Below are 26,514 nucleotides of genomic sequence, written 5' to 3'. Positions count from 1 at the left end.
TTAAAATGATTCTGCTAATAAGCTGAGATACATGATAGGCTTGACAGATCTAGGTTGACACTAGTCAATGACAAAATATAATGAGGGAGCCATATTTCCTTTTCTACAGACACCCTTTAAACTTCAAAACTTCCTTCCGGCCCGTATGAGTTTCACTTCTGTATGAACATTTGAGTTTGTCTTTTTTTAAATTTTTTTTTTTTTTTAATTCGTTGGAGTATGTTGGGTAAATGAGTACAGATGGCCATGATCTTGAGACAAAAGATGAAGGGCTGCTGCTGTAGTCTACCTCCATATCCCCATCACAAATGCATGAGACCCACCAAACTTCTGTTAACATCATGAAAAATCTCTAAAGTCACATAATGTGGGTTCTGCCAGTACAATAAGTTTGTCTTTTATACCAAGCAATAGGAGGTCCCAGATGTTCAGATCTCAGAGCATTAAATTGTCCCATTATCCAGCATAAGATAACAACTGATCGCGTAGAGCTGCTTTCACAACTACTCGCCTTAAATAATGAGAGAAGGTGCCCTCTTTGCCACCTCTTTGTGTCATGCCCCGAAATTTGGGTATCCAAGTAGAGTAACTCAGATCCGAATCCCAGGCCCATGAGGTATGAGATCCGTATGATTTGAATTGTACGTATCCATTGACATTTCTAACAGACCAAGGTTCATCAAACAACCATCAACATCAACCAATCACTAAATAAGATTTACATCTCATCATGCCAAATTAGATAGGTAATTCCAAATCTGCACAAAAATCAACTCAATCTTTAACTATAACAATCCAAATATGAAAAAGAACATAATCCATCGAGTCCATCCGACTCTACATGAACTGAAATAGTCTAAACTAGATTTGAAACGAAGAAATCCTAAGGGTAAATATGGATCTGGCTCATCAATAATAGCCCACCTCCTCAAAGTATTCAAATTTGGCCCCTGTAATGTTTTAAAGACCATGAGTGTGACAACTCAATAGGATCACTTCTATCCCAACTGAGATTTGCATGTTAGTACCATAACACAATTTCATGATAATAATTTGAGATCAACATCAATGAAACCTAAATGTTCATAAAACATTTAAATTTAAAGGAATATACTCCATAAATGATCAACCCAATATCCTCATCTGTAAATAAATCCAAAATAAATACCCGCGACGATATTTTAGGGAATGACCCCGGGCAGAACATTGCGTGATATCTTTTAAGGAACAACCTTGGGTAGAGCACACGTGTGTGCATGTTTTTTAGGGAATTACCCAGGGTAGAGCACCCATGCTGATCTCTTGGGAGTGATCTCAGGCAAAGCACCCGTGTGTGCGTATCTTTTAGGAAATTACCTGAGGCAGAGCACCTGTGCCGATCTTTTGGGAGTGACCCTGGGCAGAGCACCCATGTGTGCGTATCTTTTAGGGAATTACCCAGGGCAGAGCACCCGTGTCAATTCTTATTCAACACACCTTTGAATTCTACAAGATCTGTGTATCAGAGATGACTAAGTCACACATATAATCCATCTATATATATTCTCCCATGGACTCAATGTACCACATTGGAAAATCGATATTTCTTTGGAGACTAAATGCAATGACAATATCATGCCACCAGAATTATAAAACTCCTAACCATCTGTTGGACATTTTAACAATACACACGTAATACAAAAACAAAACAGATGTACACCTATAAAATGCTTTGCATACACAATATAAGAATCAACTTGTACATTATTCTAACAATGCATGCAACACAAAACAGTTATGCACATATATGGGATTGGCATTCACAAACGTGAATCAAGGTGTACATTATTCTATCAACACATAAAATACCAAAAACAGATAAGCTTATATACAATGCTTTGCATACATGAACAACGTATCAACATGTACAGTGTCAATGTGTAATTCACGGTGTGGGGTAGATCGCCTACCTTATGGGTGATTTCTAACCACAGAAGAAGGATCCGTTATCTAACATAGCTGATCTGTGAGTCATCTAACTTCTACTGCTCTGATGCGTTGAGTACAAAGGGAGTCGATTTGATTTGCTAATGGCAGGTCCGGTTGTGCATAACTCCTGGAATTTCAAGGGCAACAGTATGGTAGATACCGTACAGGTTCTAAGTCGCTGAACCGATTCTCTGATTAACAAAGAAGCTGACTCACTGATTCAACTCAGTGAGCCACGCTAATGCGGTGCAAACATGTGATCCATGAATGGGTAGATGCAAGGTCTGGCAAAGAGAAGTTTAGCTAACCTGGAATGGTGCGGATTGAATAACGTGAGAGGAAATTAGTCGATGTCAGGAAGGGCTGCTGAATGGTTTCAACTCAATGCTTGCATGCACCAAACCTATGCTTGTAAATAAGCGATCCTACACATGGAGCGTTCTATATCACTACAGATCCGTTTCTTAAACTTAGATACGAGATTTCAGCGTGTTTTGGGGACATACCTGGTGTGTGCCTTGAATCAAAATGGGGTCATTAGGTGGCACTATGGGTATCAGTCCTTGACGGAGAAGAATATCTCCTCCAATGGCGGTTTGCAGATTGGTGCACTTCAGGATGTTTTGGAAGGACGTTTACAGGTGTTTATGAGAGCAAAATCCTGGAGTCAGCATCGTGGTTTCATGGTTGAGTGGCGACGTGCAGAAACAATGCATGCCACTTATTTTTCTTCTTTCTTCTTTCTTCTTCTTCTTCTTCTTCTTCTTCCTTTTTAAAATTTTTTTATTTACAATTCTCGCAAGATGGACGGCCTGAACGCAAGCTATGTTAATTCTCATTCGTTTTTATCATATCCACTAACTCTACACTCTTATTTTTCAAAGTTCCTATGTTCCATGTGGCAAGACAAGTCCTATACTCGTGGACTAGCTTCTTCTTCTTCTTTTTTTTAAAGCTCGTGGACTAGCTTCTTTACCCGCGCGCGTTGAGAATGGCTCGAGAATCCTTGCCTACTTCTCACAACAACTGGGCATTGTTGCTTGCATTGCTTTGGAAGGGTACCCTAGCTAACCCTTGCCCATTTCACACTATAGCCGGGTTCCGATGCAACGCGTCACTTATTGGGAATGCCCTAGCATGAGTTTGGAATGTCATATTGTTCAAATTCATGATGAAAGTTTGACTCTGGGCACATACCTAATGCAACCCTCCTCTATCTGGGTTGGGGACCGGCAATGAGAGTATCCTTTATCTGGGTTGGGGACCAGCAATGAGAGTATCCTTTATCTGGGGTGGGGACTAGCAATGAGAGTGCAAAACTCCTACATGCACAATGTAATGGACTATTACAAAGGTTGTACAATCAAGAGCTATCTAATAGTCTATTACATAGGTTGATTACAATCAACAAGTTGATCATATCAATTAAAATTTTGGAGATGTTGCAAACAAACTGCATACTTGAAGTAGTTTTTCTTTCAAAGGATGTGATCCTTTTGTTGATTGGGAACAAAGAAACTAGGCATACACTTAGCGTATGTTATTTCAGATTAAGTAGTTGTAGTTTATGACTCCTCCAAAAGAAGTATTTGTATTTTATGATATTTATTTACGTCCTTATGAAACGTGCACCATTTTACAGCTTTTGGAAGAATAGATCTTATTTTATATTTCGCAAAAATCATTTGTGTCATCGATGAAGTGATAGAGCAAGCAATTCTGTAGTAGCCTCTCTGCTATTTGACTTTTCTTAGATGAAAGAATTTCTGATGTCCCTTATGTCCTGGCACAGGTTTCTTGGTGCTATCAAGCAATATCTCTGCTTATCATTGTTGAAGAATAGTGCATTGTCGGCAATGAGTATTTTTCAACTTCTGTGTTCTATTTTCATGAGCTTGTTGTCAAAGTTTAGATCAGGATTGAAGGCAGAAGTTGGGATTTTTTTCCCCATGCTTATTCTCCGAGTTCTTGAAAATGTGCTTCAGCCTAGTTTTTTGCAGAAAATGACAGTTCTCAACTTGCTGGAAAAGATCTGTCAGGATTCACAACTAATCATCGACATTTTTGTGAACTATGATTGTGATGTGGATTCACCAAATATTTTTGAGAGGTACTGGTCACACCTTGCACATGACATTTCATTCCAAAATTTGCTCATGCAATTTATACTGGAATTTTGAAAAATTACTGAATGACAAGGTGTCTCCTTTGTGGGCATCAAACCTGGTGGAATCTAATGTATTTTTATTTTCACTACACCATTTCCTTCTCGTAATTGTTTAGTAAAATGTATTAAAGCACTTTTAATTCCATCAGATATTTGCAGGACCGTCAATGGCCTTCTAAAGACCGCATTAGGTGTGCCTCCTGGTTCCACCACAACGTTGTCTCCAGCCCAGGATACAACATTCCGGATTGAATCTGTTAAGTGCTTGGTTGCTATCATTAAGACAATGGGGGCTTGGATGGACCAACAACTGCGGATTGCAGACTACTATCCATCAAAAAACCTTGAAATTGATATGTCTTCCGAGAACCAATATGCTGTTAATGGGGAAGAAGGTACTGCCAACGATTATGAGTTACATGCTGAAGGAAATTCTGAGCTATCAGAAGCTGCCACGCTTGAACAACGGCGAGCTTACAAAATAGAATTTCAGGTAAGTCAGTTAAATTTCTTTACATTAATGTGCTTTCACATTGTTTTATGTTCATTCATTTTCACTGAAAGTTAGCCTGTCTTTATGGTGACAAGTGAATGGTTTAAATGCAGAAAGGTATTTCACTATTCAATAGGAAACCATCCAAGGGCATTGAATTTCTAATAAATGCCAAGAAAATTGGTAGTTCTCCTGAAGAAGTGGCTGTGTTTCTGAAAAACACCACTGGTCTGAATGAAACAATGATTGGAGACTATTTAGGTGAAAGGGAGGAATTCCCTTTGAAAGTTATGCATGCATATGTGGACTCGTTAAATTGTGAAGGGATGGACTTCGGCCAAGCCATTAGGTTTTTCTTACGGGGCTTCAGGTTGCCTGGTGAGGCACAGAAGATTGACCGTATCATGGAAAAGTTTGCAGAACGTTACTGTAAATGCAACCCGAGTTCTTTTTCCAGTGCAGACACTGCCTATGTTCTTGCTTATTCTGTGATAATGCTCAACACAGATGCACATAATAACATGGTCAAAGACAAGGTGAGTCTTGTGAAATTGTTTCTGTTTGATATCTTTTATTTCGAGCAAATAGAACTTGACTTGTTTATTCTGACCTGCCTCAGTATTTTCTGTCCTTCTAGATGTCAAAGGCTGATTTCATTCGTAATAATCGAGGGATTGATGATGGTAAAGATTTACCGGAAGAGTATCTGGGTTCCTTGTATGATCAGATCGTGAAAAATGAAATAAAAATGAATGCAGAGTCTTCAGCTCAAGAGAGCAAACAGGCCAACAGTATCAATAAGCTATTGGGCCTCGATAATATACTCAATTTAGTCACTTGGAAACAGGAAGAGGAAAAAGCATTAGGTGCTAATGGTGTACTAATAAAGCACATACAAGAGCAGTTTAAAGCAAAGAAAGGCAAATCAGAGTAAGCTGAGTTCCACATTCCACGCAATTGTTTGATTCTTATGCGACTTTTTTTATGGGAGTTGATTCTCATTGATTCTGCAGGTCTGTTTTCTATGCTGTTACGGATGCAGCCATACTGAGATTTATGGTGGAGGTTTGCTGGGCTCCCATGCTGGCTGCATTTAGTATGACTCTTGATCAAAGTGATGACACAGCTGCTACATTTCAGTGCTTGCAGGGCTTCCACTATGCTGTGCATGTCACTTCAGTAATGTGCATGCAAACACAAAGGGATGCTTTTGTTACAACTGTGGCCAAATTTACGTACCTCCATTGTGCTGCTGACATGAAGCAAAAGAATGTTGACGCTGTGAAGGTAAGCATGTCCATTATCTGACAGGTTCATCATTCTCATTGAAAAAGCTTCACTTTGTTCTGTGCTCAGATGCTTAGAAGGTAGGGTGTACTTTTTTATTTCAGAAAATGGGAACCTTGTACACACACAGAAGGAATGAATGATCAGATATGGAGATCTGTATGGTAATTACCACACAGTTGAGCTGTTTGTGTGCCCACCATGATGTGCATGCTTCCAACCTGTGCAACAGGTGCATTCCACAACGAAGATGGGACACGCCAAAAATAGGTTGATCCAATCGTCAAGTGGCCCCACCATAGAGAACAGTGTCCTGTCGCCAAAAACCTCCAAATTCAGTTGGCATGGCCCACTTGATTATCATATTGGGGATTTTTATCCATTGCCTTAACGGGTTGTTGTATTAGCTTTCCCTTTGGCATTTTGGTAAAATCTTTGTTTAGATTAAAAAAACCTCAACCTTTGATATCTACATTTAAGGTGAATCAGGTTAGAAATCTTGCCTCTTAACATGCATCACCATAACTTGTGGATAAAAGAAGGTCCGGTTGGGGAATTTGTGTGGATGTCGTGGGAGGTGGTTTCCACGAATGATACCTATGATCATGATGAGTAACTGTGAGAACCTTCATGAACCCTTTGGGAAAGCTTTGAACTACGAGTTCTTTATTCTTCATGTACACTAGAATCACTGAAGTTATGGCCTTTAATAGGGTGGAATGGCGGAAAAGGATTCATGTAGCCAATACCAATTACTTGGGAGAAGGCTTAGATGGTGATGATGATGACACCAAAAGCACTAGCCTATATGGCGTGTTCCCATACAAGAGGAGAACCCTTTAATTTTGTGAATAATGGACCGTACTTGGGAGAAAGGAAGTTGGATAGTCCATTTGTGTTTTGACCTTCATCCTTGTGAAGGAAAGATGCATGTTCATTTGAGATAGCACATATTGATATACAACATTGAGATGTGTCTTGAATAGTGTTCATAGGATTGGTTCCTTTTTTTTATTAATTAAGGAAAATAAGACAATCTATCATCTCAAATGTTTCAAGAAGCACCTTGCTATGATGAAACCAAAAGAGGAAGCAGGGTAGCAACTAATACCCTAGCAGCTACATAGCCAAAACCTACGAGACTTCAACGACAAAATTTTAGCCTGAGCAAGGGCCCTCGACAACCGAGCATCAAATCCCAGCATGCTCCACTTGTGAACAAAGGCTTGGGTCCATGAACCGAGACGCAACATAATGTGGATAGATCTCAACTGAACATCTTTTTTTTTTTTTTTCTTTTTTTTTTCATTTTTTTTTTCATGCTTTTTACTCCTGCCTCGCCCAAGGGCCAAGACTAGGTAACCCTACAATAAGGCCCATTCCATTTGGGATAGAGCTCCATCCGCTCTTGAACACTCAAAGAACATCCACCGATCAAACCCCCCTTCATCCCATACCATGCATCAACAAAACAGAATGATCATATAACCTCCATGCCCCCCAAGTAACAACAATCCTTGCAAATGACATCATACATCAACAAACAACTGCAAACAACAGCTCTATGGATATCTCCAATTCCATACAAACATCCTTCAGCCAAGCAATACCAATCACACCACCAACAGACAACACCTTCAATCCCACAACAATGAACCCCACATAAGGCAGCATCACTAACAAGTGAAATCAACAATCCCAAAAGACAACAAGAACCTAGGAATGGCCACAAAGCAAGTGGGAAGCCCAAATATCTGGCCCACATGCCAGACTGTAGCACTAAACCAACCAAATCCAAGGATCAATTGCCAAACACCCCAATCGCCCCTAACCTTGCAATGTCCAAGGCTACCAAACCCCGAATAATATGCGGAAGCTTTGCTCTACATCTGAATAGCTTGTTTGGATTACCACTGCTCTGTTCTTAGTATTGGTATTGTTACATGTATCGTTGGTTGGGGATATGGAAACATGTATTGATATCACCGACAATGTTTTAGATATCGACGATATCGGCTGACATATCCCACGATATATCTTGTATACCACCTGTGCGATACAAAACACGCACAGGTATGATATGTCCCATATGTTCAATCCAGTGAGCATTTTCAATTTTTGATCCCTTTTTTTGTTGAAATTATGTTAAATTGGTGTCAAATGGTTATAAATCCATTGGTTCTTCATGTTTTGCATGAAAAATCATGGAGTTAGAGCTTTACTTTCGATATTCATTGGTTCTTCATGTTCTCAATGCTTTTTTCAAAAATTTCCTTCAATCAGCTATCAATTGAAACTAATTTCGAAATATTTAAGAGTATTTGTATTTAGAATTATTTAGGAGTATTTGATGAAATGATTATTACATACACTCTAATTTCGAAATTTGAGTGTAGGTGGTCCGATTTGGAAAAATTTCGGGGGAATTCAAAATTTTGCTAATTTCTCCCAAATTGCTTGCAATCAATGTTGCACTCCAAACATGAAATCAAGCATGTAAGAGTGTTGATCTAATGATTTGTTGAGTCCTTGTCAATTTTCGGAGAATGAAAATCATTTTTTAATTAAAAAACAATAATGTATTATTAAAATATTATTATTTTTTTCGAAATTTTTCTTCAACAAGCTGTCAATTGAGACTAATTTCTAAGTATTTAGGAGTGTTTGATGAAATAATGATCACATACACTCTAGATGTTATGCATTTAATTTGAATATAGTTGCATTAGTTTAGTCAAATAACGCATAGCTTAGTACCCTATACAACGGAAACCTATTATGTATGTGCAATTTTTTTTTGAGATGTTATGATTTAAAAGTATGTATTAAGGTCTTTTTTTTAACAATTCTTGAAGTTTCATTAAAAAATTCAACCATTTTCCCAATGTTTTCCCATGTTTACCAAAAAATGAGATAAATTACCCAATACAAATGATATATCCCGTGCGATAAACAATATGTATCTGTATCCCAAGGATGCGATACATAACACAATACCGATATTTCAAACACTAATAACTGATACTGGGAAATTTATTGTCGACCGAGGGAAACATTGGGAAAACATGGGGAATTCCTCAGTGAAACTGTAGGAGATGCTACACTACACATATTTGCATATTTAGGAATCAAATAATTGAAAAAAAGACACATTGTCATGCCTCAAAATTTGGAACCCGAGTACGGTAACTATGATCCCGAGTTATAAGGTGTGAACTAATATTCCATGCATTCATATATCACACTGGCATTCAAATCATCATTCATTCAAACCAAATCATAACTAAATTATCCAAACCATGATAAAAAGAACTTAAACTTTAATTTAAACTTTATAAACCCAAAACCCCAAATCCACTATTATTGATAAATCCTCATATCACTCTCTACTTTAAATCCTTTATAATTTCTCAAATAAGAGTATATACTAAAATCTAAATCTATTGAAAGTAGTTATGTAGGTATTTTTCATCTCTAGCTCCTCTCTCGTCCTGTAAACTTGTAAGAGTAATCAATTTGGGTGAGCTAGAAACCTAGTGAGATCATATCCACCGCAAATTTGAAACAGACATGATGGAGACTAGTAAACAATGGTTTAATGCATAATAAGATGAAATGTCAGTTTGCATGAATACAATCACAAGCAAGGTATTCCGTAATGGTAACGGTGACCATAATAGACACCACCATTACCTTTATGATATGGGTCATAATGGCTGTTACGGCCCCCCGTAACGGCCGCTACGATCTCTCTCTTTTTTTTTTATAAATTGAAAAAAAAACCCAAAAAACATGTATTTTCCCTATAATGTTGAAAAAAAGTATGAAAAAACTTGTATTTGCTCCGTAACAGACCATTACAGGGCTATTATGGCCTTTACAGGGGACATAACAGACTGTTAATGGAGGTTACATGTCATTTTTTTTCCATGATGGCTGTTACAACCATTACAACCTCGTAACGTGTAACGGTTGCCACCGCTACCTTTATGTAACGGCCTTTACGGCCCTGTAATGGCCTTTATGGCACACCACCATCACAAGTAAGAAGTATGATGTCATGATGCATGAATCATCCAAGACATATAGTCAGGGAACCCCCGCTTAATAATCCCACCGATGCATGCAATGCAAGTCATCTTGAAGATGATCTTCCAAGGAACCCCCCGCTCGACAATCCCACCGATGCATGAAAATGCAGGTCATCCTGAAGATGATCCTCTAAGGAACCCCTCACTTGATAATCCCACCAATGCATTAAATGCAAGTCATCCCGGAGATGATCCTCTGGGGAACCCCCGCTTGATAATCCCACTAATGCATGGGATGCAAGTCATCCTGGATATGATCCTCCAGGAAACCCTCGCTCGATAATCCCGCCGAATCAATTCATCCTTGTTACACGTACAAGGGAATCCCCGCTTGATAATCTCACCGCAATCATCTTTGTCATTCAAGCATACATTTTTAAGCATTGGCAATCATGATGCATGTAGACACAAATATGACTTTTAGAGTAAATTCAATAATGAAACGAGAGATACAATTGTTAGAATACATTCACGATTCAAGAACAACACAAGGTGCAAAGATGAATTCGAGAAAAATTTAACATCTTGAAGGTGGCGTAGAGTATGGCCGTTGATTACTCTATCCAGCAGGCCAATCATTGGTCGGTTTTTGGGATTTAAAATTAAATTTCTGAAATGTACGACAAATCTTGAAACTTAACGGCCCATCTTGAAATCCAATAGTCGGATCGTTTTTAAATTATACATTAAGGGCCCCACGGGATTTCTAGTGTTGTCTAGGCATGAGCGTATGGTCTATCTCTTGATCGAACGGTTTGATGGCTTGATCTATCCATGGAGAGTTATCTTGACGGTTGGAATAGTGATTGATCGAGCGTGTTAAGATATGTACATGTGTATTGGTAGGTACATCTATTTGTACACACGAGCAGGGTCCTTAGATTAGAATTCCGACAGTAGTTTAAGCATTTACAAGGGTGACGGGCAAGATGAATGGATCTGATTCTCGAATGAATATGTATAAGAACGGATGTGATGATCTCGAAATTAGTTTACTATGATCAGTTGGTCCAAAATCGAAGTGGACGATCATATATCTTTATCTAGTGATGATGAGTCACTTCAATGGTTGGTTTGATGAACGATCGAGTATAAGATGATATATGAGGGTTCGAAGTTCATTATAATGTGTTTGTGAGTTTAAAGGTGTATACATGTGCATTCATCTAAGCATCTCTTAAAGAAAAAAATTTACTTGCTAAATTACGCATGTGGGAGTTCACTTGTGTACCTACTCGTGCACGAAAATTTTTGGGTTATTACACGCATACATGATAAGTTTCCCTTTAATGGGGGCTTAAAAGCATGTAATGTTGAATTAGGGAAGTATTGGGGAAACATAGGGAAAATGGTGGAATTTTTCAATGATACTTCATGAGATGCTAAACTACACATATTTGCATATTTAAGAATTAAATAATAGCAAAAAAGACACATTTGCATATTTAGGAACCAAATGATAAGTTTCCCTTTAATGGGGGCCTAAAAGCATGTATCATTGACTCAGGGAAACATGGGGAAAATGCAAGGTGTTCCATATCGGTTACGAGGCGCCCGTAAAGGCCGATATGTATAGGTAACGACCATGACCGTTATGTTATATGGGCGTGAAACGGGGCAATTAGTTTTTTTGGGACCGTGTCGGCTGTTATAGTGGCCGTAAAGGGGCATAACGACTGTTACCCCTGTAACGATCGAAAAACAACCACTTTTTTATTTCTATTTAATCATTCCAGAAACTCTCATAGATCATTTTATAATAGATTTCAACCACTCTTACTATAGTTTTTATGATTAAAACCGTAAATTGAAGTGATTTAAGTGAATGGAGGCTCCAATGGTATTTTTTTTTCAAAAAAAAATTGAAAAAGTAGTATTTATGCCTTTCTTATGATTTCTGTTGTGTAAACGTTAGAGACATATAATCATATTCGCAAATTCACTAGACAGTTCAGTACAACACTCTCACCAAAGAGTGGATTGTTACACTATCATAAACATATCCAAAACAAAAAATGAATACATATTTGGAATATTTATATTATTTTGAATTTTCTAAATAATTTTTTTCAGATTTTTTGGGCAAAAGAAAATTTTCAATCGTTACGAGGGCGTAACAGTATTTACTGCTGATACCAGCATGGATAATGGTGATGACCATTATGGCAACCGTTACCGATACAGAATGCCTTGCGAAAATGTTGGTTCCATACATCCATCCATCCATGCATGCATATACATATGTACAAACAAACATGCGTGATCCATCCATCCAACCATCCATGTATTCATGTATGCATGCATACAATGACACACACACACATGCATGATCGATCCATCCATCCATTCATGCGTACACACACATATACATACATGCATCTATCCAATCATCTATCCATCCACCCATCCATGTATACATACATGCATGCATCCATCCGTGCATGCATACATATACACACATACAAAAGTGCATTTCATCATACAACCATGCACTCATAAAAAGTTTAAGAAGTGGGTTTTTTATAATAAACATATTTTTGGTGATATCAATACATTGGCGATGCAAAGCGACACTTGGAATTTACACAGTCGATAACAATGGCAATATTGATACATTGGTGATATCGGAACTTTGGCAAAAGTTGACAACATATCAGTGATATATCACCAATGCCTACAATTTCTGTTACTACCAGTGTTATCAGTATCACCGAGCTGGTGTTTCCGATAGTATTGGCAATATTATCAAATATAATATCGCAGGTACTTGGAACAATGGTCTTGAAGGTCTTGCATGACTAAGGCATTGTTTTTTTTTAATTTTCTTTTTATTTTTTATATCATAGAGATGTTGAAAGAAATTACAGACATTTAGAGAGAATCAAAACTTGTTATCATGGGAAATATGACTGGATATTTTTCTTACCTTTATTTATCAGTATTATCTTCACCTTAGATATTTTCTTACCTTTGTTTATCAGTATTATCATAACCTTAGATAGTGTTTTAGCAGAGATGTCATTGAGTGGATTTTTTTTCTCCTGGAGAAGGCTGTGACCACAAATTGAGGCGGACCCTTTGGCCATTGCGTAATTGTCTCATCCTTGGAAGATTGCTAGTTTTTCTATCAACGTAACCTGCAACAAGTTTTTTTATACCACAAATTAGCATAATCTTGTTATTCATACACGCATGGAACTAGGTGTTTTATCAGAGATGTCATGTTTATCCTTTGATCAATGATTCCAGCTTTCTGTTTCCTTGCCCTATTAATCTGTTTAGGAGATTTGGACTACTGCTCAGTTTACTTTAATCTTCAATATTCATATGAACTCTTGAAATGTTTTCACCTTCATAGTTGCCTTCTTACTCATTTTTGGTTATTATTGTTTTCTGTTTTAAATTGAGTTCTTACTTCTTTTTTCTAAACAGACCATTATGACCATTGCCATTGAAGATGGTAACTACCTACAGGAATCCTGGGAGCACATATTAACGTGCCTTTCGCGGTTTGAGCATCTACAACTGCTGGGAGAGGGTGCTCCACCCGATGCTTCCTTCTTCGCAATACCTCGCTCTGACGCAGATGAAAAACCACAGAAATCACCAGTTTTTCCATCCATAAAGAAAAAAGGAAATGCTCTTCAAAGCCCAGCTGTAATGGCTGTCGTTCGAGGAGGCTCTTATGATAGTACTACTGTTGGAGTTAATGCCTCAGGGCTGGTTACTCCTGAACAGATCAATAATTTTATTTCCAACTTGAATCTGCTAGACCAGATTGGGAATTTTGAGCTTAACCACATATTTGCTCATAGCCAAAGGTTGAACAGTGAGGCCATAGTAGCTTTTGTGAAGGCTCTTTGCAAGGTTTCCATGGCAGAGTTGCAATCTCCAACCGATCCTCGTGTTTTCAGCCTTACAAAAATTGTTGAAATTGCGTAAGATTTCCTTCTACTTCTTCCTTTTTTTAAAAAAAATTATTTATTTATTTATTATTTCCAGACAAATGTCTTATCTTCTCAAGGAGGCAGAAAATGAGCCTGGCAGATGTTCACCTAAAGATTTTTTTTTTTCTTTTTTTTCTTTTTTCCCTACAGGCATTATAATATGAACCGCATCAGATTGGTGTGGACTCGCATATGGAATGTTCTTTCTGACTTCTTTGTCTCAGTTGGATTATCAGAAAATCTCTCTGTTGCAATATTCGTGATGGATTCATTGCGACAGCTGGCTATGAAATTTTTGGAGCGTGAGGAGCTGTCAAATTATAATTTCCAGAATGAATTTTTGAGACCTTTTGTGATTGTTATGCAGAAAAGCGGCTCTGCTGAAATTAGGGAATTGATTGTTCGATGCATTTCTCAGATGGTTCTGAGTCGTGTCAATAATGTAAAATCAGGCTGGAAAAGTGTCTTCATGGTATGTTAAGTTTTTGGACGCTTGTCATTGTTTTTAGATCCACTTTGATCTTTAGAAGGTTCTTTATATATATAGAGTCATGCTCCCCTGCGCACATACGCACGTGCGCACCTTTGCACACGTGTCATGGTTGTCTAATCTGAACGGTCCATGTGATGCGGAATCCCATGAAACCCCCTGTGACAAATTTTCACCCTGATCTAAAATTCTGGTGGGCCATAGCAGAGAGAAATGCAAATCAAGGGAGGAAACTGTTTTCATTTTTCATGGCCCATCAAACTTTTAGACCAAATCGTGGGGGTCTCTCGAGTTGCTGATTCACATGAACGGTTTAGATTTTGGATCCACATCACGTATGATGGGTTCTCAAAAAAGTTCGTATGTAGTACGTACGAACTGGTTCGCAGGTGAGCGTTTCCGTGTGTGTGTGTGTGTGTATTGTCGAACTTGCCTGAGATTTAACTGAGCAGGACTTCTAATAACATGTGGCTCTAGAAACCTGAAAGCTCTCTCTTCTGCATCTCATCTTTCTCATGTCTCTGACATTTAGAAATGTCATCATATTTCCAGGTTTTCACTACTGCAGCTGCTGATGAACGCAAGAATATTGTCTTGTTGGCTTTTGAGACCATGGAAAAAATAGTTCGAGATTATTTTCCCTACATAACTGAGACAGAGACTACAACCTTCACTGACTGTGTTAGATGTCTCATTACCTTCACAAATAGCAGATTCAATAGTGATGTCAGCCTCAATGCTATTGCATTCCTTAGATTCTGTGCTGTTAAGCTTGCTGAAGGAGGAGTGGTTTTCTATGAAAAGAACAATGAAAGCGGGTCATCGATATCAGTAGATGGGGATGGTTCAGATGGACATACTTTTACAGATAAAGATGATCATGTCTACTTTTGGGTGCCATTGCTCACAGGTAATTTTCTGCTATGAATAATGTTTTTAAGCTAATGTTATCATTTTTTAACAGTTAAGCTAATATTGTCTAAGCTAATGTCATCATTTTTTAACAGTTAAGCTAATATTGTCATACTTAATGGAGATCTGAAATGCCATTGTGCACCTTTTTCCTGCAAATGCCTTTTCAGGATTATCAAAACTAACAACAGATCCCAGACCGGCGATTAGAAGAAGTTCTTTGGAAGTGCTTTTTAATATTTTAAAGGATCATGGACATCTTTTCTCCCGCACATTCTGGATAGGTGTTTACAGATCTGTTATTTTCCCTATATTCAATAAAGAACAACAAATGAAGAGACGCGTAGATTTGAATGGTGGCCAGCTTTCACCTGATCGTGACTCCTCAGGAAATGAGGAAAATTCTTGGAGTTCCGAAACGTATGTGGTGGCAGCACAATGTCTGGTGGACATATTTGTTAGTTTCTTTGATGTTGTGCGGTCGCAGCTACCAAATGTTGTTTCAGTTCTCACAAATCTTATAGGAAATTCAAATCAGAGCACAGCTAGCACAGGGGTAGCTGCGTTGTTGCGTTTGACAGGAAACCTTGGCAGCAAACTTTTAGAAGAAGAATGGAACCAGATTTTTCTATCACTTAAGGATTCGGCCGCATCGACATTGCCCGAATTTTTGAAGGTTATGAGAATCATGGATAATATTGATATACCTGTTGTTGCTCAAGCATATTCAGATGCAGAATTATATTCAGATCATGGATTTGATTGTGACGATGTGGAGGATGACAGTCTGCAAGCAGCTTCTTATGTAGTTGGCAGAATGAAAGGTCATATAGCCGTGCAATTACTCATTATACAGGTACGTTTGCACCCCCCCCCCCCCCCCCCCAAAAAAAAAATAAAAATAAATAAATAAAATTGTACTTCGTATTCCCAACTAATTGGGGTCGGCTACCTGAATAATCTGATTTTTGGCCCAATGGCCTGACATCAAAGGGCACACCTGGTGGACGGGTTGGATCTGATGCCACGACACCACAAAGGTCAACATTACCATAACTTCTGGTAGCATTGAGGCTAGACTCATGTGTGGGGGGGACTTCCCACATGTGACTAGTTGTAAATTAGATTTTGGTGCAACTAGATGCATTTAGGGCCCACTGTGGTGTCTGTGTGTGGCATGCGACATCCAACAAGGCTGCCCCATCATAAAACGGAACGCCCAAAAATCATGCTGAAACAATCATCGGGCAGGCCCCCAATTTTATTTGGAGGTTTTAGTGCAGTTGCCGATTTGTTTCTATGGCACGCCCCACCTTGTAAGTGAATTGGCCTAATTGTTAGGGCGTTCCATTTTCAAGCTGGGTGGAAGAAATGGAGGTGTGCCTTTGGAGTTTTATGTGATTGTCTTTTAACACTTAAACTGAAAGGGAAAATTTATAGGATAGCTATAATACCAGCCATTTATGGGAGAGAATGTTGGGAAGTTGAAGAACAACATGTATAGGATGAGTGTAGCTGAAATGAGGATATTGAGATGGATGAGTGGCAAGATGAGGGATAGAATTGGAAATGAGAGCATGGGAGGGAACTTGGGAGTAGCACCAATAGGTAATAATTTGAGGGAAAGTAGACTTGGATGGCGTAGTTATGTCATGTGCAGCGAAGATCAATAATTGCGCCGGTTAGGATTGAATTGGTGCAAGTTGAAGGCTCTAAAAGGGCAAGGGGAAGGCCCAAAAGGATGTGGTTGAAGGTAGTAGGAAAGACTTGATGAGCTATTTTCTAACTAGAGGTATGGCCTAGGTAATAATATGAGAGAAAGTATACTTGGATGGTTTACTCATGTGCAACGGAGACCAAGAATTATGCCGGTTAGGAGTGAGTTGGTACAAATAGAAGCTTCTAGAAGGGCAAGGGGAAGGCCCAAAAAGATGTAGATGGAGGTAATAAGAAAAGACTTGATGGGCTAGGATCTAACTGAAGGTATGGCCCTTGATAGAGTGAAATGGCAGAACAAGATTCATGTAACTGATCCCATGATGGTGATGATTGTCAAACTTGCTTAGCAAGCAATAGAAGGCCTATGTATGCAAAGTTCACAAGGACGACTACATGGTTATTTTTTCTGATTAAAAACTTAAAGAAGAACTATGATATCTCAATCAATAGTCCTTGTCATATTTTTTGTACTTTTTTGCCAATTGCTTGGAGAACTTGGAGGTGATCTTCATTCCCAAAGTTGTGGTACATACATCTAGAAGTGATTGTAATCAACCTATGTAATAGACTTTGAGTTAACTCTTGACTGTAATTGACCTATGTAATAGTCTATTATATTATACCTATGGGAGTTTTGTACTCTCATTGTCGGTCCCTAGCCTAGATAAAGGAGGGTTGTGTTAGGTTGGCACTCAGCATGTTAGGTTGGCACCCGGCATCAAACTTATGCCATAACTTTCATCATGAATCCAAGTAAATATGACATCCAAACTCATGCTAGGGTATTCCCTGTAAGTGGCGTGGTATGTCAGAACTTGGGTGTAGTGAGAAGTGGTCAAGGGTTGGTTAGAGTGTTCCTTGGAAGTGACGTGCCGCAACAACACCCGGTTGTTGTGAGAAGTAGGCATGGTTCCGATGCCATTTTGGACGTGTGGGTAAAGAAACTAGTCTAGGAGAAGTTATGGCCATGGTAGGTACGATTCAATGGAGGAGTGTTAACATAGCTTGCATTTAGGAGACTGAATAGAAAGGGGCCATAACTAGAGAAATTGATGTGTGTGTGTGTGTCTGCCTCTCTCTCTCTCTCTCTCTCTCTCTCTCTCTCTCTCTCTCTCTCTCTATATATATATATATATATATATATTCGAAAGGTAACAAAACTTTTATTCAAAGAGAATGATAAAAAAACTAAGGCGGAAACAACAACAACAACCCAAACAAGGAAGAAAAATTGCAAACATCAATGACCTTTAAACAATAGGCTCATTCCACATCTCAGTTGACCATTTCAACCACCTCTAACACCGACCCACTCATATTCCTAATGTAGTGATTGCTCTTCTACAGCAATTAAAACAACCCAAGATGTATTCTATAGACGTTGGCATCACCCACGGAATTTTAACTGACGCTGCATTATTCGTGCACATCAGCAGATGTTGCGATTTGGGAAGCACCAACAACCTTCCATCTTAGCAGTTTGGTGGGCTGTGTGGGAAGAGAGCAACAGGAGGTGCTTTAATGACACTTCCAAGTCGATAGAGGATACGATCAAAAGGGTTATTCAGTTTATAGTTGAATGGGCTTTTGCTGTTGACAAGCCAAAGGGTTGTAATTTGCTTTTTTTTAGGGTGCAATTGATCGACTATCTCAGCTGGTCAGCCCCCTTTTGTTTGTACTTTCTTTTCTTTTTATAAAATTTCTCGTTATCTGTCAAAAAAAAAAAAAAAAAACAACCTTTGGAGTTTATCAGATGTGTGCACCCTCTTCCTACTCACTAACCACACAAAAGCCACTATCTTGGGAGGGGCTCTATAGAATATAGGAAGTTTGGTCTCTTTTCTCTCCTCTTGTAGGTCTTCGAAGCATCTTGTAGAGAGAGCAAACCAAGAAGCAGCCCGACTTGTCTTTATTCCACACCAGTGCATCTCTTTCACCCAATGAAGGAGAGCAATGAATTCTTCCACACTTTAGAGGCCTAATGAAATCCCCCGCTTCCTCATCTAACAAATTCTTGCGTTAAGGGGGGAGAAACAACTAGAGAAACAAAATAAGCAATAGAAATTTTCGCTTTTGGATATAGCCGAGCTAACCTTTGAAACTTCGACTGGAATGATCTCCCTCCAATCCATACGTCCTCCCAAGAGCGAATTTGTGCAACATCTCCAAGAGAGAAATCCCCTCAAACTTCGGAGTCACCCTAGCAAGTAGCATCTGCTTTCCACAAACCCAATACCCTAGATAGTGAAGAGTTCCTTACCCACCAATCCCCTTCCTAAGCCCCGTACTTTCCTTTGTCCATAAACACCCTTTTTTCGAGCCGAACCTCCATATAGCCATTTTCCTAACAACATAAGATTTGCACGCCTCTTCCTATCTCAAAAGGTGGAATTTATTCTTTCTTTAGCTCCACTCCACAAAACGTCCCGTCTCAACTTTTTCAGCTTGTCCAAGACAGATTTCGGACATTTGAAGAGAGACATTAAGTAAAGCGGCAAATTTGACAATGTTGCTTTTAATAACTTTAATTGGCCACCCAAAGAGAGATATTGACTTTTTGACCTTAACAGCTTCTCTACTCTTTCGATTACCCTATCTCATAGATGCTTTGCCAATTTGCCAACGCAAAGGGAAAGACCAAGATACAACAACAAAGGAAAGACCTTACACCACACTTGAACACCTCTGTTGGTTTCGCAACTTCATCCTTGGACAAGAGGACACAAAACAACTCACTCTTGTGGATATTTATCTCTAGGCTAGGGATCACTTCGAAGCATCTTGCAATGTCTTTCAATTGTCCACCATATCTTTGTTTGCATCACAAAACAAGATGGTGTTGTCAACGATCTGAAGTGAAAAATCTAAGTTCCTGTATTTGCCACCCACCACTTATAAGGCCAATTGATTCACCTCTGTCTAGCATTTTACTAAGGGCTTCTATGATCACCATAAACAAGAAGGGAGAGTAGGTCGCCCTAGTGGAGGCCTCTCAATGCCTTGAAGAAGCCTTTAGGGGACCCATTAACTAAAACAGAGAACCTGGCCGACTTACAAATGATACCCTCCCAATTGCCCTAACATGGTCAAAAGCCTTCTTAGTATCCAACTTACAAATGATACCCTCTTTTCTTCTCTATGCCGAGAACCAATGCACTCTTAAGCTATGAGCGCACCATCTAAATTTGTCTACCCACTACAAATGCACATTGGGCTTTATAGATTACATTTGTTAGAATCATGCAAAACTCGGAAGCTAGGATTTTGGCTAAAATCTTATATAGACCCCCAATGAGACTCATGGCCTAGAGTTTCTTAAGCTATCCACTCCTTCAACTTTTGAAGTGATAGCAATGAAAGAAGCCCCTAACTTCAACGAGAAGCGGCCTCTCTCGAAGAACTTAGTTATAAAGTTGACCAAGTCACTCTTTACTACGTCCCAAAAGCTTGGCAGAAGGTCATTTGAGCTAGGGCCTTATCCCTACCCAAAGACTCCACCTCTACTTTAATTTCCTCCTCAATGAAGAAATTTGGTTAAATGCCAGATGATCCAACCGGGCTGCATCTGCTTGTAACCCATTAGCAAATTCTTGTAAAACCGAACAATGAGTCGCGAACTTGAGATTTATCTTCAAGTCTTCTACCATCTACAACAACACTGGTAATCCTATTATTTCTTGCCCGAGCACTAGTGATGTTGTGAAAAAAAATAATTTGTGTGTTCTCATCACTTTCTCTTAGTCATACTTCTCTGGAATGCTTCCTCCATTTAATTTCTTCCTCAAGATGGTTCATGTAGTTGAGAGATTGGTTGACCCTCATAACTTTTTTGGCCTTTGACAATTATCCATCTTTCCTGCGCATCAAGAACATGGATGTCCTTGAGAATGCTCTCAACTTTAGGCTTAATTTATCTTTGAAGTGTTTATCTTGCCATCTAGGAGTTTGAGTTTCTAACTTGATTTAAACTCTGCATATCCCTCCATCTCAAAAGACTCCCACCCAGGGTATGCCGTAATGATAACAATGGTCATAACTACCACCACTGTTACCATTATGATACAAGTTGTAATGGTCGTTACACTCTCTCTCTCTCTCTCTCTCTCTCTCTCTCTCTCTCAAAACCTAAAAACAAAAAGAAAACTATATTGGCCTCGTAAAGGGCCATTACAGGGCTGATACGGGTCATTTGTCCGTAATGTCGTTAGGACCCCACAACACGTAATGGTCGGCACCTTTACCTCCCACCATTCCCTCACCAAGATAGAAAAGCCCTCCACTTCTAGCTACATGAGCTCAAACCTAAAAAGTTTTGGGCCCCAATTGTCCTTCACAACTTCCAATGAAATCGGACAATGGTAAAACACTAGCCTCGAAAGGCCCTTGTGCTGAACTAGATGAAACTTGTCCACCCATTCAAAAGAGACCAGTGTTCGAATTATCTCCCGTATTATCGAAATATCTTCAATATTATCTTTATCTCCTGCTCAGCAATACCGATAACACTGGTAGTGATACCAATAACGCTGGTAGTATCAGAAATTCTAGGTAATAGCAATGTATCGCTAAATATCGTCAACGTATCAATATCGCTAATGTAATCGTCAATATTTTCAACTATGTAAATTCTAGGTGTCGCTTGTATTACCAATGCATCAATATCGCCAATGTATCACCAATATTTTCGACTATGTAAATTCTAGGTAATGCTTGTATCATAAGTGTATCAACGATATTTCAATAATATCTCCAAAGAATTGATATCATCAAAATTTTGTTTATTAGAAAAATTTTTATTTCAATTTTTTTTTTCATGGGCACATGGATGTATGTAGTGTTCAATTTGTCATTGATAATATTGATAATATCTTGATATTATCGATATCGCAACATGCGTGATATTGAGACCATAATCTTCCATTTCCTTTCCAATTGTCGATGATTTCTTGGTGAAATATCATGTGTTGTTGATATTTTGCAACATCGATGGAAGGTTGGATGGTTAAATATGCCGGATGGGATGGTTAGACCGATTTCTTACAACAACACATGTTTTTAAGGCCCCATTAAATGGAAACTTGTTATGTATGCATTCTTTTTGCAAATTTTTTATTTCTAAATATGCAAATATGTAAATTTTAACATCTCTTGAAATTTCACTAAAAATTCCACTGTTTTTCCTATGTTTCCCCACATTTCTGGTTATCAGCAATATTATCGGCGATATCAATATTGTTTCTGTATCCCTGGCTAGCGAAACTTGTAGCGATACCGATACTTTGAACACTGGAAGAGACTAAGAATCTGTCAAGTTTAGACATGATAGCCCTATCCTGCTTGTTTGTCCATGTGAAGTTTAACATCTTCCAATGGCATATCCACCATGTCATTCATGTCAACCCATTCTGAAAAGTCCCTCATGCATGAGCGATACGATCTCCATTCAATTTCCCATAGGTGAATCTGATCATGTTAAAGTCTCTGCCCAAGCACGACGGAATCATCCACCCATCTCGAATTGAGTTGAGCTCAGCCCACAGTAGGTGTCTCTTTGCTGCCTGGTTCAACCCATAGACTGCTGTGAACAACCACCTGTATCCCGACGCTACATCACACACACACACACACACACACACACACACACACACACACACACACACGGTCCTAATCCCCTGAATAGAATCCATCACCTTCTGATCAACTAACTAAAGTTTGGTTTCCTGTAGCGTGATGAACTGATTCTTGGCTCTGTGATAAATATCTTTCATTTGGTTCTTTTTTCCTGCACCCCAGACCCTTAACATTCTTGCTAAGAAGCGTCATTGGGTAACCATCCTTGCTCTTCTTCCCTTCTTCGTACTTCTATTACTCACCTCTGAATCATAGTTGACAAACGATTCGAGACATAGTGACATACCGGCTCTCTTTGCCCCTTGGAAGACCTCTGAGTCTTCCCCTGATGAAGAGCTTGGATCTTCCAGTCCCCAAGCTCTGCAAACTGGAATAGTGTGATGAAATCCTCCCTGCATTCTCCAGAGGGAACACCCACCTTGCCCATATGATCAATCACGTCCTTCATCCACCCGATGCCCTATCCATTACAATGCGTCCCCCTTCCTTCCCTGCTAGTAACCTGTTGACTCTCATTGGAGAGTTGAAACTTATTGCTCACCTCCTCACCACAGCCTCTTGTTGCTTGTAATGTCATGGCATCTAACACCTTCGAAAAAGTCTCGCACAATAATCACCCTGCAAAATCGAAGCCATGCACTCTTTTCCCACTTCATTCTCCGCATCTCGAGCCAACACCTCCAAGGCCTGACCTTCTTTGTTGTTGTCACCCTACGAACCTTGAGCCAGAGCTTCATCTTACACAGGACACAACACCATGGCTGTTGAAAGAAGATAACTTACACTGCCCGACCTGGATGAAGGCGATCAAAGCAAGAGGGATGAAACCCACCAAACTTGTCAAATGAAAGGGGTGTGTCCTCACACATGTGAAGAATCAAGTCACTAATCACAAGAATGAGTTCTCGCACAAGCAGAGTGGCACTTGTGTGAGAGATACATGCCTTGAGCCCCATCCAGGCCACATGGAAGCACTGCCTCCTTGCCACCGGTCCTCTGCGTCGAAAGCATCACCACATGTGGCAAAAGGCCCCTTGTCGAAGACTCCGTGCCTGCTGTCTATGCCAACACGTGACACAACCTTGCCCATTTTCCCTCTAATTGCCTCTGTCACAATGTAGGTGTCCTTACATGTGTCCTGCACTGTTTGACTATCTCATCTGAACCTGGCACAAGTCATGACATGTGGCTGGATATATGAAGCTCAAGCATTAGGCCTACCAGCTGCCAGGCATTGAAATGGACTCGTCCCACTGCCACTTTGCTACAACCAGCTATTCAGACGCATGTTGCAGGAAAGATACCTTGTTTCAACATTGAGGTCTTGGTATCGATCCCTAGTGGGGGTGGCTAACAGTGAAGTCTGAACTGACAGTGGGGTGTACTAACAAGCTAACAAACAAAAAAAAAAAAAAAAATGTTGCAGGAAAGAGTAATAATAGAAATGGCGAAGTAATAGAGTTAGATTAAGATTTTGAAGATTTAGATGTTAGGAGAGTGAGTAATGGGATTTTATTAATAAGACTTGTGTTAGGAGAGGAGATAATCAATGTTATTAGTTTATATGTGCTGCAGGTAAGGTTAAGAGGATAGAATCGAGAGATGATTCTGGGAGGATATGGATGGACTAATGTAAGAAATTCTTAACAAATAGAGAATATTTGTAGTTATTATTCAAATGGTCTTGTAGGAAAAGGAAGTAAAGGATATGGTTTTGGGAAAAGAAATGAGATGGGAATGCTATCCTTGATTCTGCTATGGTATACATTATAGTTCTAGTAAACACATACTTTAAACAGAGAAATGAGCATTTAATAACTTTCATAAATGGATCATATACAATTTAAATGGATTTCTTTCTGCTTAGGAAAGCAACACGATTAATATATAAGGATTGCAAGGTTATACCAGCAGACTCTGCTGCAACATTTGTTAATGGTTATGGATATTTACATTAAGAGATGGAAGAAACAAAGTGAAATAGGTGTCCAAAAACTAAGTGGTGGAATTTAAGAGGAGAAAACAATGTTATTCAGAAAGAAATTGATAGAAGAAGGAAAGTGGAATGTTGAGGAAGAAATGTTGTGGAATGAAATGGTTGGGTGTATTAAGAAAGTGGCAAAAGTTGTTTTGGGGGTATCTAGAGGGAAAAGCTGATCATATAAGGAAATTGGTGTTGGAATGATGATGTACAAAAAGCCATTCACGAGAAACATTCATGTCTCAAAGCTTGGCAAAGTACTAGAAATGATGAAAATTTTGCACAATATGGAAATGCTAAAAATATTGCCAAGAAAGAAGCAAATGAGGCTAAACTTAAGGCTTATGATGATCATTATAGTAAATTGGGGACAAGAAAGTGAGAAAGATGCCTAGTGTTTTCAAGCTCTCAAAAATGAGAGAGAGGAAGGGTAGGGACTAGGGATCCCGATCTTGTTATATGCATTAAGAGTGATAACCAAATGGTACTAATGAAGGACAATGGGATCAATGAAAGGTGGAGAAGCTATTTTCATAACTTCTTAAATGACATCCACCCAGAGAGCACACAGATAGAAACTCAAATGACATCAGAGACCATTGATACTTTTGTAGATATCTTTTAAAAAAAGGAAAAAAAAAAAACTTTTGTAAGATTGAGGTATCTGAAGTGAAAGAAGTTTTGAGAAAGATGAAACCAGGAAAGGTCCTCAGACTAGATGCAATGCCAATAGAGGCTTTGAAGTGTGTGGGAGATACTCGATTATGTTGGTTAACAAAGTTGTTCAACAAGATTGTAAGATCGAAGAAAATGCCAAACAAATGGAGGAAAAGTACCGTGTTACCTATTTTATAAGAATAAAGGAGGCGTATCGAGTTGCACAAAAAGTCATGGGATTGAACTTATAAACAATATTATGGAACTTTGGGAGAGAGTGATTGAACAAAGACTATAGCAGTAGAAGAATGTATGATAAATTAGTTTGGTTTCATGTTTGAGAGGCATACCACTGAAGCTATTTTCCTACTAAAACAATTAATGGAGAAATATAAGGGGAGAAGGCAGGATCTCTGGATGTTCTTTATTGACTTCGAGAGCATATGATTGGGTCAAGAGAGGGTTAATCTGGTGAGTATTGGGAAAGAAAGGAGTTGAAAGATGATACATGAACATGATTAATGATGAGCGAGCGACAACAAATGTGAGGAGCACTAGTGGAGAGACGAGTGAGTTCCCAATTAGTGTAGGCTTGCACCAGGGATAGGCATTGATCAGTACCTTTTCACATTAGTTATGGATGAGTTAATGAGGCATTTACAAGAAGAGTTCTCATGGTGTATGTTGTTTGTAGATAACAATTTTCATTGACAAGATGAGGGAGTGCATAAACATAAAGCTAGATTTATGTAAAGGTGCTTTAAAATTTGAAGGATTTAAAATTAATCAGACTAAAATAGAGTATATTGAATCCAATTTTAGTAACAATGGGAGTGAAAATGAAAATTTAGTTAAGACTGTTGACCAAGAAGTTTCCCAAAATGACTACTTTCAATACCTTGGGTCAATAATTCATGAAAGTGGAGGGATTGAGTAGGATGTTGCCATAGAATTCAAGCTGAGTGGAAGAAATGGAGGTGTGCCTCAGAGTTTTATGTGATCGTCGTTTAGCACTCAAACTGAAAGGGAAATTTTATAGGATAACTGTAAGACCAGCCTGCCTTATGGGACAGAATGTTGGGAAGTTAAAGAACATGTTCATAGGATGAGTATAGCTGAAATGAGGATGTTGAGATCAATGAGTGGCAAGAGAAAGGATAGAATTAGAATT

The 26,514-nt window shown here is 38.9% G+C and overlaps 1 protein-coding gene across 9 annotated transcripts in view; it reads left to right on the top strand.

The window, feature by feature from the left end:
• The window catches only part of LOC131219200 (brefeldin A-inhibited guanine nucleotide-exchange protein 1), a 30,218-nt gene that overhangs the window by 1,671 nt on the left and 2,033 nt on the right, over nt 1–26,514 (top strand). For 2 of the 9 annotated variants that reach the window (XM_058214212.1, XM_058214233.1), the window contains exons 2-10: nt 3,761–4,078; nt 4,295–4,628; nt 4,742–5,164; nt 5,266–5,558; nt 5,642–5,915; nt 13,439–13,944; nt 14,104–14,425; nt 14,996–15,353; nt 15,526–16,211. In XM_058214212.1, the coding sequence (XP_058070195.1) occupies nt 3,761–4,078; nt 4,295–4,628; nt 4,742–5,164; nt 5,266–5,558; nt 5,642–5,915; nt 13,439–13,944; nt 14,104–14,425; nt 14,996–15,353; nt 15,526–16,211 (3,514 nt within the window). Of the gene's footprint in view, nt 1–3,760; nt 4,079–4,284; nt 4,629–4,741; nt 5,165–5,265; nt 5,559–5,641; nt 5,916–13,438; nt 13,945–14,103; nt 14,426–14,995; nt 15,354–15,525; nt 16,212–26,514 lie in introns of those variants that run through there. The other 7 variants (XM_058214240.1, XM_058214266.1, XM_058214221.1 and 4 more) reach the window with 7 other exon arrangements.

The sequence above is a fragment of the Magnolia sinica genome, chromosome 1 (genome assembly GCF_029962835.1).
Source record: "Magnolia sinica isolate HGM2019 chromosome 1, MsV1, whole genome shotgun sequence".
Classification (NCBI taxonomy): Eukaryota; Viridiplantae; Streptophyta; class Magnoliopsida; order Magnoliales; family Magnoliaceae; genus Magnolia; species Magnolia sinica.
The sequence above is the reverse complement of the archived record's forward strand: the minus strand, read 5'-3'. Positions and strand labels throughout refer to the sequence as shown.